Genomic DNA, 14,143 nt, shown 5'->3' with positions numbered 1-14,143 from the left:
TTTCTCCCTGATAGTGTGGCTTTGTGTAGTCTGGGGTTGTAGAAGAAAATCTATTGTATTTCTTGGCAGAGAATATAAATTTTCAATTATAATTTTTCATTATATTTGAATGCTATCTTAATGAGATCAAGTTAATGCAGTACTTAAAATGAGAATTTGCTAATCTTTGCGATAATTTCAAAGTTTAACTACAAGTGTTAGTAATTTAACTATGAAAACTTGGTATTTTTAATAAGTCTAATTGGTCTCTTGATTGTCATATTAATATAGATGTTATTTTGTATGCACAACAGAAAACTTTTTTTAAGCTTGATTTCTGTTACTGTTAAATTTTCTTAAAACTGGGAGGGAAAAAGTGTTAGGAACTCTTTTTACACATCTGTATTAGCATGGCATTAATATTCCAGTATTGTTGCTTATCTGTCTTATGGCAGGGCAATCCAGTGGTGACAAGGCTACACAATGTGAATTGCATTCCCACTACTGTGGGAGACATTAGTCTCAAACCAGTGATGTAGTGACAAAAGAAGCAAGCCTCTTCAGCTTTTGTTTTCTGTTAGGTGAAGTGCAAAAGAGATATAGTGTAACAGTCATTATATCTTGTTGATTTTGAGCAATCCTTTTCAGCAGCCATGTCTTAGTTCTTTTCACAAAGGCTTTTTATCAGAAGGTTACTTGGCTTCAGAATAAGTTTCACTTGTGATGCAGAGTAAGCAGATAGACATTTTCAGAACTGCAATTGCCAGAAAAGTTACTTTTTCACAAACCAGCCATAAACCAAATTAAGAATATTAATAGAAAATGTAGAAACAATATTTAAATGAATGACTGCTCTCAGTAAATGGGCCATTTTAATGCAAAAGTATAGAAGCACTTCTGTCAAGGTAGACTTGATATATAGTTGGTTATACATGTATAATAAATCCTGACTCATTTAATGAACTTAATGGTCTCTGCTTCATTCCCCTTAATGCAACAACAGCAACTCTAATACCACAGTCTAATACTCTCTCTTGTTTTACGCTCTGGAATTCCACTTGCCAAATGCAATTTTAGAGTTTGTCCTTCCCTTGTCTTTCTCTCCTGTCATGTATGTGCTCTAATATGAGATGCATAATTTTTGGGTGGTGTTTTTTTTTAAACTGTGATAATTTACATATTACCTTGGGTTATGCTCTTCCTCATGTTGTTTTGAGGGGTCCGAGCTAAGGATTTTGACTTTTGCTTATCCGAATAGTAGACTTTCAAAGAACTCAACTCTGAAGTCTTTAATCTTCTTTACCTGCAAGAAATTTTCTGTAGTTTAGTGTTGTGATCATTAAGCCCGTGTGTAGGATTTACATACCCAGTTTTATACAAAAGGGCGGTTGGGGGGGAGGGTGTCATCATTTTATTCCATATTGGTTTGTTAATCTCTTTTTAATTTAATCTGATTTCCTCAGAAACTGAGAAACTCATGTTTTCCTGTTTGTTCTGTTCTGAGGAAATGGTTGAATTTTTCAGCTTTCTTTAGGGAACTGATAATGCTATATAAAAATAAATAGGCTTCTGACTTTCTGCTTAAGCTTTTCTCCAGAAGATAAAATAGTAGTTTTCCCAGGCCTACCTAGGATTTTTGAAAATATGACAAATACATATCCTTTTTGAAATCCTCTCTTCTGGGACGAGTTTTCTGCCTTAAAGCAGAGCTTCGGTTTAGATAGAAAAGGATAGAGATCAAGCAACAGAGCTTGTGATGATGTAACTTGTGAATTAAAGCATCTGTGTAGCCCGACCATCACAAAGAAGGATAATTATACTGAAACAACTCCCCGGTTTGGTATTGAGCTCTGTGAAAATAATTCTGTCCAAGAAAGATGCTTTAATTCATAGAGGCATGTGTACGCTGTCTTAATTTTATTCCTCTATCGTAGAGATGCTAAGGCTAGTGGTGGTTTTTTTTTTTCTTTCACCAAATTTTGGTAAAGTGTCTTACACTAGAATCTTCCAGTTAGTTACTCTCCAAAAGTGCAGATTCTGGTTCCAGAATCAAGGGGAAGATTTACAGTGGTGTGAGATGACTGGGCTGTTCTTTGCATGTATTCTTGAGTAAATTTTCTTTCCCTAGTTCCTCTTTCACTCAATCAAAAGATGGTTGTAGTCTGTCCTTTGATTTGATACCTTTTTCAGATTTTCAAGGCAAATACAATTCTCCGTTAATTCACTGTTTATCCTTTTGCCAGCAGTGTCCTTTCATTTTGCTGTAATTACACAGTGTCTTAAAGACATTGTTTAAACAAAATTTGAGACTAATAGAAATGTTTTCTTTATTTTAAAGTATTATAGGAGAAAGTCTAAACATTTGTTTACGGGACTTTACAGAGTGGTGCTAAATGTAATTAACTTATATGAAGTGTTGATTCAAGTGCAGGTAAACGTTTGGTAGCTCTTAGAAATTGTATTTATTTTTTATGTTCCTTCTTCCTTGTATTTTTTTTGTAACTGGTTATTAATTTAATACAAATAAGATTTTTGCCATATTTTGAAGACAGCATTTTTTATCATAAGTTGTTTTTTTCTCTGGTGCTTCCTGTGGTCAGCATTAAAAAGAAAGAGCCTCTGCCCTTTAAAGTGGCCTTGAATCTTGAGAGTTCCCCAGCACACTGAGTGCTTCTGAAAGCTGCCCATGGCCTTCAGGTTCTAATTAAGCTAGATATTTTTACAAAAATCAACAACTAATTAGGTGGCTGTATCAGGATGGCAATTGTTTTATATGGGAAGGAGAAGATTTTAAAAGCAACATATTGCATTCCCATGCACACACCACTACAATGTCATCGCTTGGTGTTTTTGCCCTTGGTGGTAACTGTCGTGCCCTGTGGTCTCCATGTAACGTGAGACGTGATGGTGCTTTTGGCTGTGTAACCTGTTATAGCAGAGAGGGTTTATGGAGTCCTCATTGACAATGTTTCCTTCCTAGTAATTTAAAAGATAATATTAAATATTTTAAAATAAATTTGAATAAAATATTTGGAAACCCAAGTTATATTTTTTTTAACAAATACAGGTTTATAGAAATGTATGATTCCTTGACCTGTACCTAAATATATTTATACAGGGATATATGCTTCCTGTGAACTGAGAACAATTGTAATGTACCATTTTAAGAGAAAATTAGTTATCTTAAATACTGCAAATAGAAACTAGATTGAGCTCCCAATTGAGAAGTTAATTGGCATTTTAAAATTGTTTGCAATGATTTTTTAATAGTGCCTTATTAAAAAGCTATAAAAGAAATCAGAAATTATTTCACTGCTAGTTAAATAAAATAATTTAGTTATTCTATCTGAGCAATAATTAAAAAGTATTCCATGCATTTTTGTCAGGTTCCTAACCAGGTCGCGACTCAAAATAATGTTTTGATGTTTGATGTTCTGATTGGCTGCTGTGTACCTTGGTAAAATAATGTTGTTCTTGAGACACATCTCTCTGCACTTTCTCCTTTCGGTGCATTAAGGTGTCATCTGGAATTACTTCAGTTTTCGTATCTCCTCCATCTGTCATGTCTTTTTCCTCCCTATTGGGTTGCCAGCTTTCAACTGACTGACTTGTTTTCTCTTCTAAATGCTCAATTTATTTCTTTTTCTCAATGTGTGTGTTTTGCCCACATTATTTTCTCTACTACTCACTTTAATAAAGTCTGACTAGCTATGCTTTCCCTGCAGCTTTCTACTTGAAACTTTCTACTTAACAGTTAGGTTTCAATGTTCTTATTGGGGCACTTAGTATAAGTTCCAGAATGTTCAGTAACAATAGTTTATTTTTAAAATTTAAAAAATTTATTTACAATACAAATACAAATTTAAGAGCTATACTTACGGTATCCATTCTTAAAATCATTGTGGTGTTTCTTCCCTGTCTTTCTAGTTTAAAGTTCCAGATATGTATATTTGAAGAAATTATTCTTTTGTATATCATACTTGTTCCTGAGACATTTCATGGTGATCAGTTTACTACTCAGAGCTGGTTTTAAATTATATTTAACTAGTAGAAATCTTAGAAAAGGAAATCACTAATTTGCAAATTATTATTTGACCTTCTTTAATTCAGAAGTCTGGTGTCCTATAAACCACCCAGGGACTGTCTCGTCATATTTCCAAGATCATCTCCGTCGATAATGTGATTGCATTTGTAGTGTCACAATAATTATTATGAATTAAAGATTTGAGATTAATCCAGATGAAATGACAAGATTTACATAATAAATCACAGTATTGAGCTGGTGGCATTCTGTTCCTTCTGAGAACAGCCCGAACCTCCAAGGCTTATTGTACCTCGTTCAAAACCATTGTTAATTATGAATAAGTAGAATAAAACCCGCATATAGTATGAGGCAAATGAAACAGTACTTATCTGCACAACAGGTGTTTAGGGTTTTCTTTTTACTTTATTTGCATGCTACTAGCTTCCGGTTAGGAATAGAAATTATTAATAGGTCGTTTCCTTTGATGGCACTGATGATCAGAGGCAGACTTGTTTCATGGCAGTACCTCGGTGCAGAATAAATTACGTTCATCAGAAAATTAATGATGCTTCCTTTCAACTGTTAGCTTCTTAGCTGGCCTTTGTTTCCAAGATCTCTGAAGACCGTACACTCTGAATGATTTGAGAGCACAGGACTAGTTTTTTCTTTAACAGGTTTAATACTACCATCACACCTCAATTATGCCCTAAAATTGTATCACTGCTTAATACCCATTTCAGTGACAGCTGACATTCATATTTTGCTTTCTTGTTAAGGCCCCTGTGCCTTCTGTGAACTGCTAAATAACCTGTATTTTGGGGAGCTCTGAGGGCTGAGCTGGGTCCTTCCATGGCTGCGCAAGTCTGATTAATTTCTAGCTTTTTATATATTTTAACACTTGTTTCAGTTCCCAGTTTCTACCATGATGTTGCAATTCAAACCTTTTATGTTGTCTGTGATCTGTTATGTTTAAGGGAGTGAGAACATTTTCCATAGCTGATTGGTTTTGGAGAGAAAGTCGCATTGTTTCTGTGACCGCACTCTGAAACTGTTGTCACCTGCTCCACTTGCCATTTTACCTGAGATGCGCTCTATGTGCTGTTTGCTTTTACTGTTGTGCTGTGGCTTTGAAGCCAAATTAATGATGTAAAAAGTGTAATAATCATCCTGTACTATGTAATTTTGTTTTTGTGCAAGTTAAACCTTGAACAGTGTGTGGCTATTTCAATATATAGCTTCAGGTAGTAGCTACCAGTAAATAATCCTCTTTCACTGATGTGCCACAAGTGCTCAGCAAATTCCTACTAGCCTCCTAGCTATATTTCTCACATATTTCATATATATTTCATTCCTACTTCTTTCTTATTCCTACCTCTTTTTATTTTCTCCTGAAACCAAGAAAACATTTCTGGATTAGTGTGAACAGCAGTAGAAACTTCTCCACTAAAATGTCAGTTTGGGACTATGGCTGGTTCTGACTTCTCACCCCATCTCTTTGTCTCCATTCAGTTCACCTCCTGTCTTGGTTCTGTCTTGTGTACTGTTTTATTTGTCTTAGTACTCCAGCTGTGTTAAACCCAGCTCTTATGTCTCATTTTTGAAAGACACCCTGGATATTACTGATTTCCCCAGTTTGCTTTGATCTAGTTGAGTATGCCGTCCATTTCCAGGGTGTGCATTTCTCTCTCTGATTCCCAAATGGGATTCCATCCACTCAGCTGAAAAAGATTATTTCTTATTAAAGAAAAAACATCCATTTGATAAATGGAAATGAGACATTAAAATATCTTTGTAGTTTTCTCTGTTGTTGCATTTGGCATTGTGGAAAGATGAGTTTAAATTTTAGAGACAATAAATCTGGCTGCACGCTTGGTTTACTTTCATTTCAATTTATGTTGCATTATTGGATCAATCTCTGTTTGAAAGCATGCCGAGGCTACTATAGCCATTGTAGATTTTAATCTAATATATTCCACTATTTCCTTTTCTGGGAAATGTTTGAGTAGTTTGTACAGAGTGAACTGGTTTGTGCTGCTAAAGTTTTACTATTTGTACTCAGTATTTTTGAAACCTCTCTAAAAGCCTGAAGTCAGAGCTATAGATCACAAATGCTTTTACGCTTTCCAAGGTAATGGTGGTGCTTAATAAGTGCTATTTGCAGAGTTTTTGTCAGACAGGAGGGTAAAAGTCCAGTTCAACCTCACTCTCAGCCAGTTGGGAGGGAGATGTTTTGATCTATTAAATAAATGTTGCAAAAGATTTGGAGAAACATAACCCTACAGGGATACTTTCATAGTCATTTTAAGGCATACAAACACACACTTGATGGTGATTTTCTATTAAAAATCAGTAATTCTGTTCCCATAAGTGAATAATTTGGGAAAAAGTAAAGAAACAAACACAAAATCTCAGGAAGAAACAGTTGCACTCGTAGTTTTAACTGCAAGTATGGGCAAGAGTAGGGTTTTCTTTTAGCTCTTAGGAGCATGGAAAGGCCATTTGTTGCTTGCTTTAGTAGAAGATGGAATTCTAAGATCTTTCTATTTAATTCCTTTCGCTTTAATGATACAAGGAGATTTTTGTGGAGAGACATGATCCTTTTAGATCCTAGCAGGCGTGGGGATTTAACCACACATAGCGTTGTCTGCTTAGCCAGGGGAGAACAGACAGGACTTCAGAGTCCATTGGCATTATTCTGATTTGGCTGCTATGATTTCTTAGAATAACACAGGCAATTGCCTCTTTTTCCAATGCTGTTGTTCGGAGGGGATTCAGTAATGGTGCTTGGTGAACTGAGAGTTGCAACACACAGAAAAACGATCCTGGAGTTGTCACTGACAGTTTTCCAGACCCACAGGTTTTCACTCGTGAAAACAGAACTATTGAACGTACCATGGCTGGAATTCGTGTTCCATGTTACAGAAGCACCTGTAGCTGACTTCCAAAAATCCCACGCATAGAAGCTGATGAACCGAGACAATCCCAAGTGAATAAAAACAAAACGGGATAATTGCTGGAATAGTAAACAGATGGCTTCGGAACTGGTAATTCTAACCCTTTTTAGAGACCATTGTGTAAGATCAGTAAATGCCTGTCTGGGAAGTTAAAGGGACCTCCAGCCTCTTACTAGTGCGATAGTGGAGAACTCCAGGAACATGAACATTATTCTGTTCCTGGTTTTATGCATTCTCTTAAAATGCCAAACTCTTGAGTTTCGTAGAGTTCTTTTGTAAAAGGTAAATTACTGTGTGACAAATAGCAGCATATGGTGTCGTCCTGCCTTTTACATCTTGGGCAGAAATCTGTACAAAAACTAAAGAGTGGGAGAGTCCCTCAGAGAGGGAAGCCACGCTCGTGAGCTCCTGGGAGAGTGCTGCTGGGTAGTGTCAGAGCACTCGGTTTTCATTTGCAGTCCAAGCAAATGGAAAGCAATTACAGTCACAGTTACACCAAATGCTAATACACAGCCTGTTACTGCTAGCAGCGGTGTTTGGAAAAGGGGCCACACCAATTTAGTGCAATTCCCAGTTTTTATACAGAAGTAACGTGCCAAATAATTTGAGAAGCCTGAAGCTTTAGCTTTTTATGTCTGGCACTTGCCCAGCATTCAACAAGTTTTATGTATCTACTATCTTTAAAGCACTTTGCAGGTATTTACTACGTCATAGTTTGCAATTTCTTGATTCCCAAGGCATTTATGCGCCTTTCAGGTAACAACAACCACCACCAAAACCAAACAACAAGCCCTCAAACAAAACAACCTTCCAGCCCTATCAGCTGTTGATTATTTCTGTTAGGAGGTTGAGTTTTTCCACCTGGCCATGCCTGGAAAGTGCATGATCAGTGGGGGTCAGGAAAGCTGCAGGACTTGAGCAGTCAGCCCCAGCCCTGTCTCGTGTACACACTTCATCCTGGGGTCGTGAGAACAGGCTTTGACTTTCCTCACAGCAATGGAGGGAAAAGGCTCCAGTCTGAAGAGGCTGTAGATTCTAGACAGTAGCGTTGCTGCCCGCAGCCTTCTCTGTCACCTGCGCTTGCTTCTGTGTTCCTATGGGAAGGAAAGGGTCAGAGCGACAAAGGTGTGTGCAAACCAGAAAGGAATGAAGGAAAAGGGTACAAGACAAAAGAGATAGGCAGAAGAATAAGGACACAAGGAAATGCAGGTCATGGGAGCAGCACCCCAGTTGCAGAGTGTTAGGAACCAGGGTTAGTATATTGGCAATGCCCGTTTCACTGCCCTGTCAGAAAGGCACACAGCCTTCTAGAGAGCTTGCTTAAAAATGTGAGAGAATGAAAATTGTGTTTCATATGATCTGTGAAAAGTAACAGTGAATTGTCACTTTAGCTGTCTTTCCCGCTTGCCATGACATGGGAAGAAGTTTAGTCAGTCAGTCAATAGTATTTGAGTAACACAAGGTTAATATGGTTTAGGGTATAGTCTTACAATTGCTGAATGTCCTCAGCTGCTGTTACCCATGTGAACATGATACTTCAGCAGATTCAGTCCTTGATAATTTGTACCTAAATGCTGTGGTGAACCTGCTTTCCTGAAAATGCAGCAAGACCCATGAAGAGACATTCTTGCTGCTTAAACACCCTCTTGCCAGGAGGAACTCGGTGTGGGTTGTTTATAGCATGATCGTTACCTCTGACCCTTAATCACATAAAAATAACTTTATTTTTAGTATCTGAGTAATTAGAAATATTTCCAACTTTGTATCATTCTTGCAGTTCTTGAAATTTTTGAAAGGGATGATGAGAAACAGTGAATTGCACATAGGACACAGATCACTGCAGGAGGCAAGCAGTAAGAAAAAGAAATTAGTAGGGATGGAGAGGTTTGAAATTTGGATTTCCAAACTCTACCTTCTTGTCACCGCAGTGTGCACAATTACAGTGCTCCATGTATGAAATAAGACCTTTTTTTTTACAACGAGGGTGCTAATAATACTGGCCCAGGTTGCCCAGAGAGCTGGTGGATGCTCCATTCCTGGAGACATTCAGGGCCAGGCTGGACGGGGCTCTGAGTAACCTGATCTAGTTGCAGATGTCCCTGCTCATTGCAGGGGGGGTGGATTAGATGAGCTTTGAAGGTCCCTTCTGTTCTATGATTCTGTTCTACGATTCTGTTCTATGATTCTATTTGGCAACAATAAGAGTAAGTTTCAGTCCACACTGTTTAGTGTTCCCCACAAAGGGCAGGGTTTCTTTCCCTTTTTGTATTACTTTTCCTATGTTTGAAACAAAATATCATCTGTCTCTATATTAGTCCTCTCACAGCTGTACTAAGGTCAGTAAAGAACCCAACTTCAAGTTCTTGTGCAGTTCCTGCTCCTTGGTTCTACAGCAGTGAGCTGGGCAGGATTGGAGGCCGGCAGAGCGCAAGCTCTCAAGCTCTGCTCTGCAGAGGACGCGGGGGTCGCGCTCCGCAGGTGAACAGGCCCTGGCTGGCTCAAAACTCACAAGCCCCAGCTGCTTTCACATGGAGAGCACAGCACAGTCAGGTTTCTGGAACATAGTATGGTAAAAAACCAAACAAACAAAACCAAAAGAACCCAACTCCACAGTGTACGCGATCTGCCACCACCTCATCTTGCCTCTTATCAATTTGTTTGTTTGCAGGGGAAGAGGAAATCGTACTAAACTTGTTCTCATTTTTTCCCCCTCTCCCACCCCCACTTCTCTCCTCACAGCACGCTACAAGTGAAAGTCTCGGAGCCACAGAATTCAATAGACATGAACACAGAAAATGAACATTTGAAGTCCATAAAGATGTGCCTTAATCAGCCCACTGAGTGGAATCTGAGTTTTTCAGCAGCATCTCTCGCCAGCTGTAAAGTTTTTAACCAAAATCTCAAAACGGATGAGAACAAATAGATTGCAGCTGTTCTTGCACTATTATTTTGTACATTGTTCCTGATTTTTTTTCTGCTGAATAATAAGCATTTATTACATTGATCTTGAAATGATCTTGTGTGATTTGGCTTTATATTACTACTAGCATTATTCATTTTGATGTACTTTTTCTTTATTTTTAAAGTTTCACGTCTGACCATCATGAAATTCTTGCAGTACAAATTTATATCAGAATCAAATGTTCCCCTTTAATAGTATTGTGATTTTTCTATGTTAAGTTTAATTCCTATTTCCCAATTTTATTTTTGTGCACGAAAGTTAATATATTATGTAATTTGTGGCATAGGTCACCATGTAAAGATTTATGGTAATGACAATTCAAACAAATCTGTAACAGGTGGAGAACGACTACCTCGAGCAAAGCAGTAAAACGAAAAGGTGAATTAGCTGAGATCTCCTTCGCAAAGGGACGGCAAGGTGCCGAACAAGCAGTTTGTTCCTGCAGTGTGCTTTCATCTTCATTTATCTTGAGAACTGTGTGACGGTGTTTAATGACCATAATGTCTCCAAGAAAGGCCAAGCCTGCAGGAGAATCTCCTGAAAGATTGTCATTCAACAAATCTGTATCCGCACTTTTTGAGGTTTCTGCTAACTGGTCTTTCTTCCCCTTCTGTTTTATGAATTTATGCCTGCCACCAATTAAAATGGATGTAAATGCTTTTCCTATTTCATTTTATTTCCTGTGTACTTTAGAAATTCAATGTAAACATCAAAATTTTGAACTACTCTAAGTAGTAAATGGTTGTTGCTGACTACATTGTAGACATTCCATGCTTAGATCAGCAAGGTTCATGTACTTCATCAAAAATTTATTATTAATAGAGCTATACCAAGAGTGTTAGAATAAAACCATATGATATATTTCTCTTTTCTGGAGTCATACATTCAAGAGCTAGAGTAAAGGTTTCTTAATTCAACTTCTTAGTAAGTTGCCTGTCCTTTACTTGCCAAGAACTAATTTTCCAGAAGGAACTTTCCCTGTAAGACACTGTATTTTATAAAACAGAAGTTTTAAGGATTCACTTAAACTTATCATCATAGTAAACAAAGAGAGATTATGCAATTTTTCTTTACAGAATTGTGTTGGCTTGCAGGTGCAATCCAGTAACTGAAATAAAAAGATTGTTTTGAATTCAGGTAAGTCTCAAAAGATCCCACAAGGATGCTGAGTCACTGAAGTGTCAGACAGTGCAGAACATGAGAATTAACGTCCATCATCACACCACGCTGCCTAGAGCAGGGCTGTCAAACTCGTGTTCAGCGGGAGCCACATCAGCCTCACGGTGGCCTTCCAAGGGCCAAATGTAATTAGGAGTAGTTACATTTATACAGTCCTAAAATTACATTTGGCCCTTTGAAGGCCAATACGGGCTGATATGGCCCCTGGTGAACATGAATTTGACACCCCTGGTCTAGAGGGTCTTTATGTATCTCAATTATTTAACTTGGATTCTGTGGGGCCAGAAAAGCAAAAAGAAACTTTCCTGGGGGAGAGACACTGAGGGTGACTTCTGGGGTTCCCCATGAAAGCACATGAAGAGTAAGGAGTCAGGGCTGGCTGTAGAGGGTCATGAGAAGAGTCTTACAGGCAGTGGCACTAATGCAGCCCTTATCTTGTTTGTGTGCCTGAAGGAGGAGATGCCATGGGGATTTTCTCATTTCAAACACCAGAACCTTTCTGTTGCAGACACGTGCCACCTCTGAGCAGCTGTTTGTTAACTTTTATGATCACTTCCTTTGTGGCCTATTGAATTTCAGTTCTCTGATGCGTTCAGAATTTCAGATGGGAGTCAGATACAGGTGTACCCCAAGCTCATTAACCACTTCTTTTTGTCAGACAATAAACAACAAAACTAGAAAAAAAAGCAGTTAATGTTCTTCATCTTGAGAAAGCAACCCAGCAAAGGAGACTGACCAAGAGAGTCTTTTAGTTTACACTCTGAAGAGGTTTATGCAAGCAAATAAAAATAATCACAGACCTGGTTTTAAGAAACAAAAACTAGTGCAGGAATAAACATGGGATCATTTTGACAACAAATGACCACTGCTATTGTACTATTTAACATGGAGTCTAGTGTGGCTTATGTTTGACACCCTGTTGTGTTTAGGCAGCAAAGAGGATGCACAGTATTGGTTCAGAGCAACAAAGAGACTGATTTTAAGTCCATTAGAATTTTATTCCTTAATTAAGCAGCAAGATATTCTGAACACATAGAATTAAATAAAAATCAGCAACATTATTTTAGCTAGAAAGAGTAACGCATGCTAAGGAAAGATTTTTTTCACAACAGGGAGTAAGATACTTCCAGACTTTGCTCCTTACTGCCTTTGGATGTACCCTATTGCTACCAGCTGCATGCATTTAAACCTTGATTATTGCTAGTCATCAGCTTTGATAAATACAATGCACAACTGTTCATCCTACCCTGCAATTAAGCAGCCTTCCCTCCTCAAAAGAGGAACTAATTTTGCAAGAGCATGCCCAATTTTCTATTGCACAGACAACCTGCCTCCTGTCATGGGAAGAGCAATCAGCTGCCAGTTGCTGGTCAAGTTTCTAGCCCAAAAGAGGACCACAGGGTAATTCAGGTATAGAAGGACCTCAGGAGGTCTGTGGGTCCACATCCTGCGCAAATGCAGGTCAGCTGTTGCCTCAGAGCAGGTTGTTCAGGACTTCATTTAGTCAGGTGTTAACAAGGTCCCATAACCCAGCCTGCACAGCCTCTCCAGGCAAGCTGTTCCAACTGTTCTCAGCCTGTTCTGCTTTTCTCCTTATAGTCTGGTCTCAGTTTCAACGTATGCCCATTGTATTTTGTCCTCCCATCATACATAACAGAGATCCTGGTTCCATCTCCTCAGTAGACTCCATGTAGGTAACTGGGGTCCTCCCACCCCCTGCCACAGGCTGAACAAGCCCCTGGAGCAGCCTGGGGGCCCCACTGAACTCACTCCAGTTTGTCAATGTCTGTCTTCTATTAATATGTGCCAGTGAAGCTTTATCTACAGCAGACTCACCCACAGACTGAGAGGGGACTTCAGGGAAACCTCATCTTTTCATGACAACATTCCTGAAGAGATGCTAGAGGCAGAACCTGCATGATGGCAAGGCATGACAGAACAGCAAGAAGGCAAAACTGAAGCACTGATGTATTCAGGAAGGCATTCCCAGAGAAGCTTCTATAAGTTTTTATTGCTCCTGCTTTTCCTAGAAACTCATTTTAACCAAGAATAAGAGTGGAGCAGCAGCAGTTGTTGCAAGTGTGCTAGTGGCAAAGAGCAAACCAATCATGAGAGGGAAGGAGAACATGTATCTGAAATGAAAAAAAACAAACCTAAACTTTAAAGCACAAGGGAAGCTATGATTGACAATCAACTGAGAAAAACTGCAATATATCCTTCACCCTTTTGAACTATGTTCAAGCAGCATTCAAGGAGAATGCTGTCTCTGATCCCAAGTGGCTGCATGTACACAAACTCACACTAGAACACAAGTTGAGGATTTGAAGAAAAGAATTATCAAAATAGGACTTCAATATTCTGTTTAAAATGATGAATAAAAACAATTCATCCCAGTTACATAAGCTTCTGAATATCAAATATCAGTAGAAAAGTGTGTCATGGCATTCTGTGGTTTGACAAGTTTCCAACAAAAACTAGAAGAAAAGCAACACAATCCTGTCTGTTTTCTATATGCAGGCTTCAAAATGGCATATAATAGTTTAGGCGTTAGACTTTGGGAACACTACTTGTCGCTTCTGGCCCTAAGCCATTTCTGAGAATTCCCAAAGATCATTGACAGTATATTTACCTATGTTAGATGCACGTTTTCCTTAGAAAGCTACATTCAGCATGAGTAGTTGAGATGCGCATGTCAAGCAGTCAACCTGAGTTTTCTCCAGCTGCCTTGGAAATTACCTGCATTTTAACAGAGACATACGTGATTGACAGAGTTGTTTCCAAACCAATAAAAGTAGCATTTCCAGAGTGAATCCACTCACCCACCAGTGACTACTGTGTGCAGTTTAAAGTTCATCTGTTGTCTCTGTAAAAGTCATGACTCTTCCTAGATACATCTTTAGAAAAAGGTTTGTGAACTTCCAAAGTAATCCAAGTTGTGTACCACTTTGAAAAGACAGCACGCAGACCTTATAAAGTGTTTCATTTTTTTGTCTTTCTGCACTTAGATATTCCTTTCCTTATTGGATCTTCTTTTGTACCACAAAT

General features: G+C 38.4%; 1 protein-coding gene across 4 annotated transcripts in view; it reads left to right on the top strand.

The window, feature by feature from the left end:
* Window positions 1-10,836, top strand: part of LCORL (ligand dependent nuclear receptor corepressor like) — an 82,669-nt gene extending 71,833 nt beyond the window's left edge. For all 4 annotated transcript variants that reach the window (XR_010472148.1, XM_065060606.1, XM_065060609.1 and 1 more), the window contains one exon: window positions 9,697-10,836. Coding sequence is in view for 3 of the 4 variants with exons in the window: in XM_065060609.1 (XP_064916681.1) it covers window positions 9,697-9,880 (184 nt within the window). In the remaining variant the exon portion in view is untranslated. The remainder of the gene's footprint in view (window positions 1-9,696) is intronic.
* The last annotated feature ends 3,307 nt before the right edge of the window (window positions 10,837-14,143 follow it).

The sequence above is a fragment of the Columba livia genome, chromosome 4, assembly GCF_036013475.1.
Source record: "Columba livia isolate bColLiv1 breed racing homer chromosome 4, bColLiv1.pat.W.v2, whole genome shotgun sequence".
Taxonomy (NCBI): domain Eukaryota; kingdom Metazoa; phylum Chordata; class Aves; order Columbiformes; family Columbidae; genus Columba; species Columba livia.
This window is presented reverse-complemented; position numbering and strand designations above follow the sequence as displayed.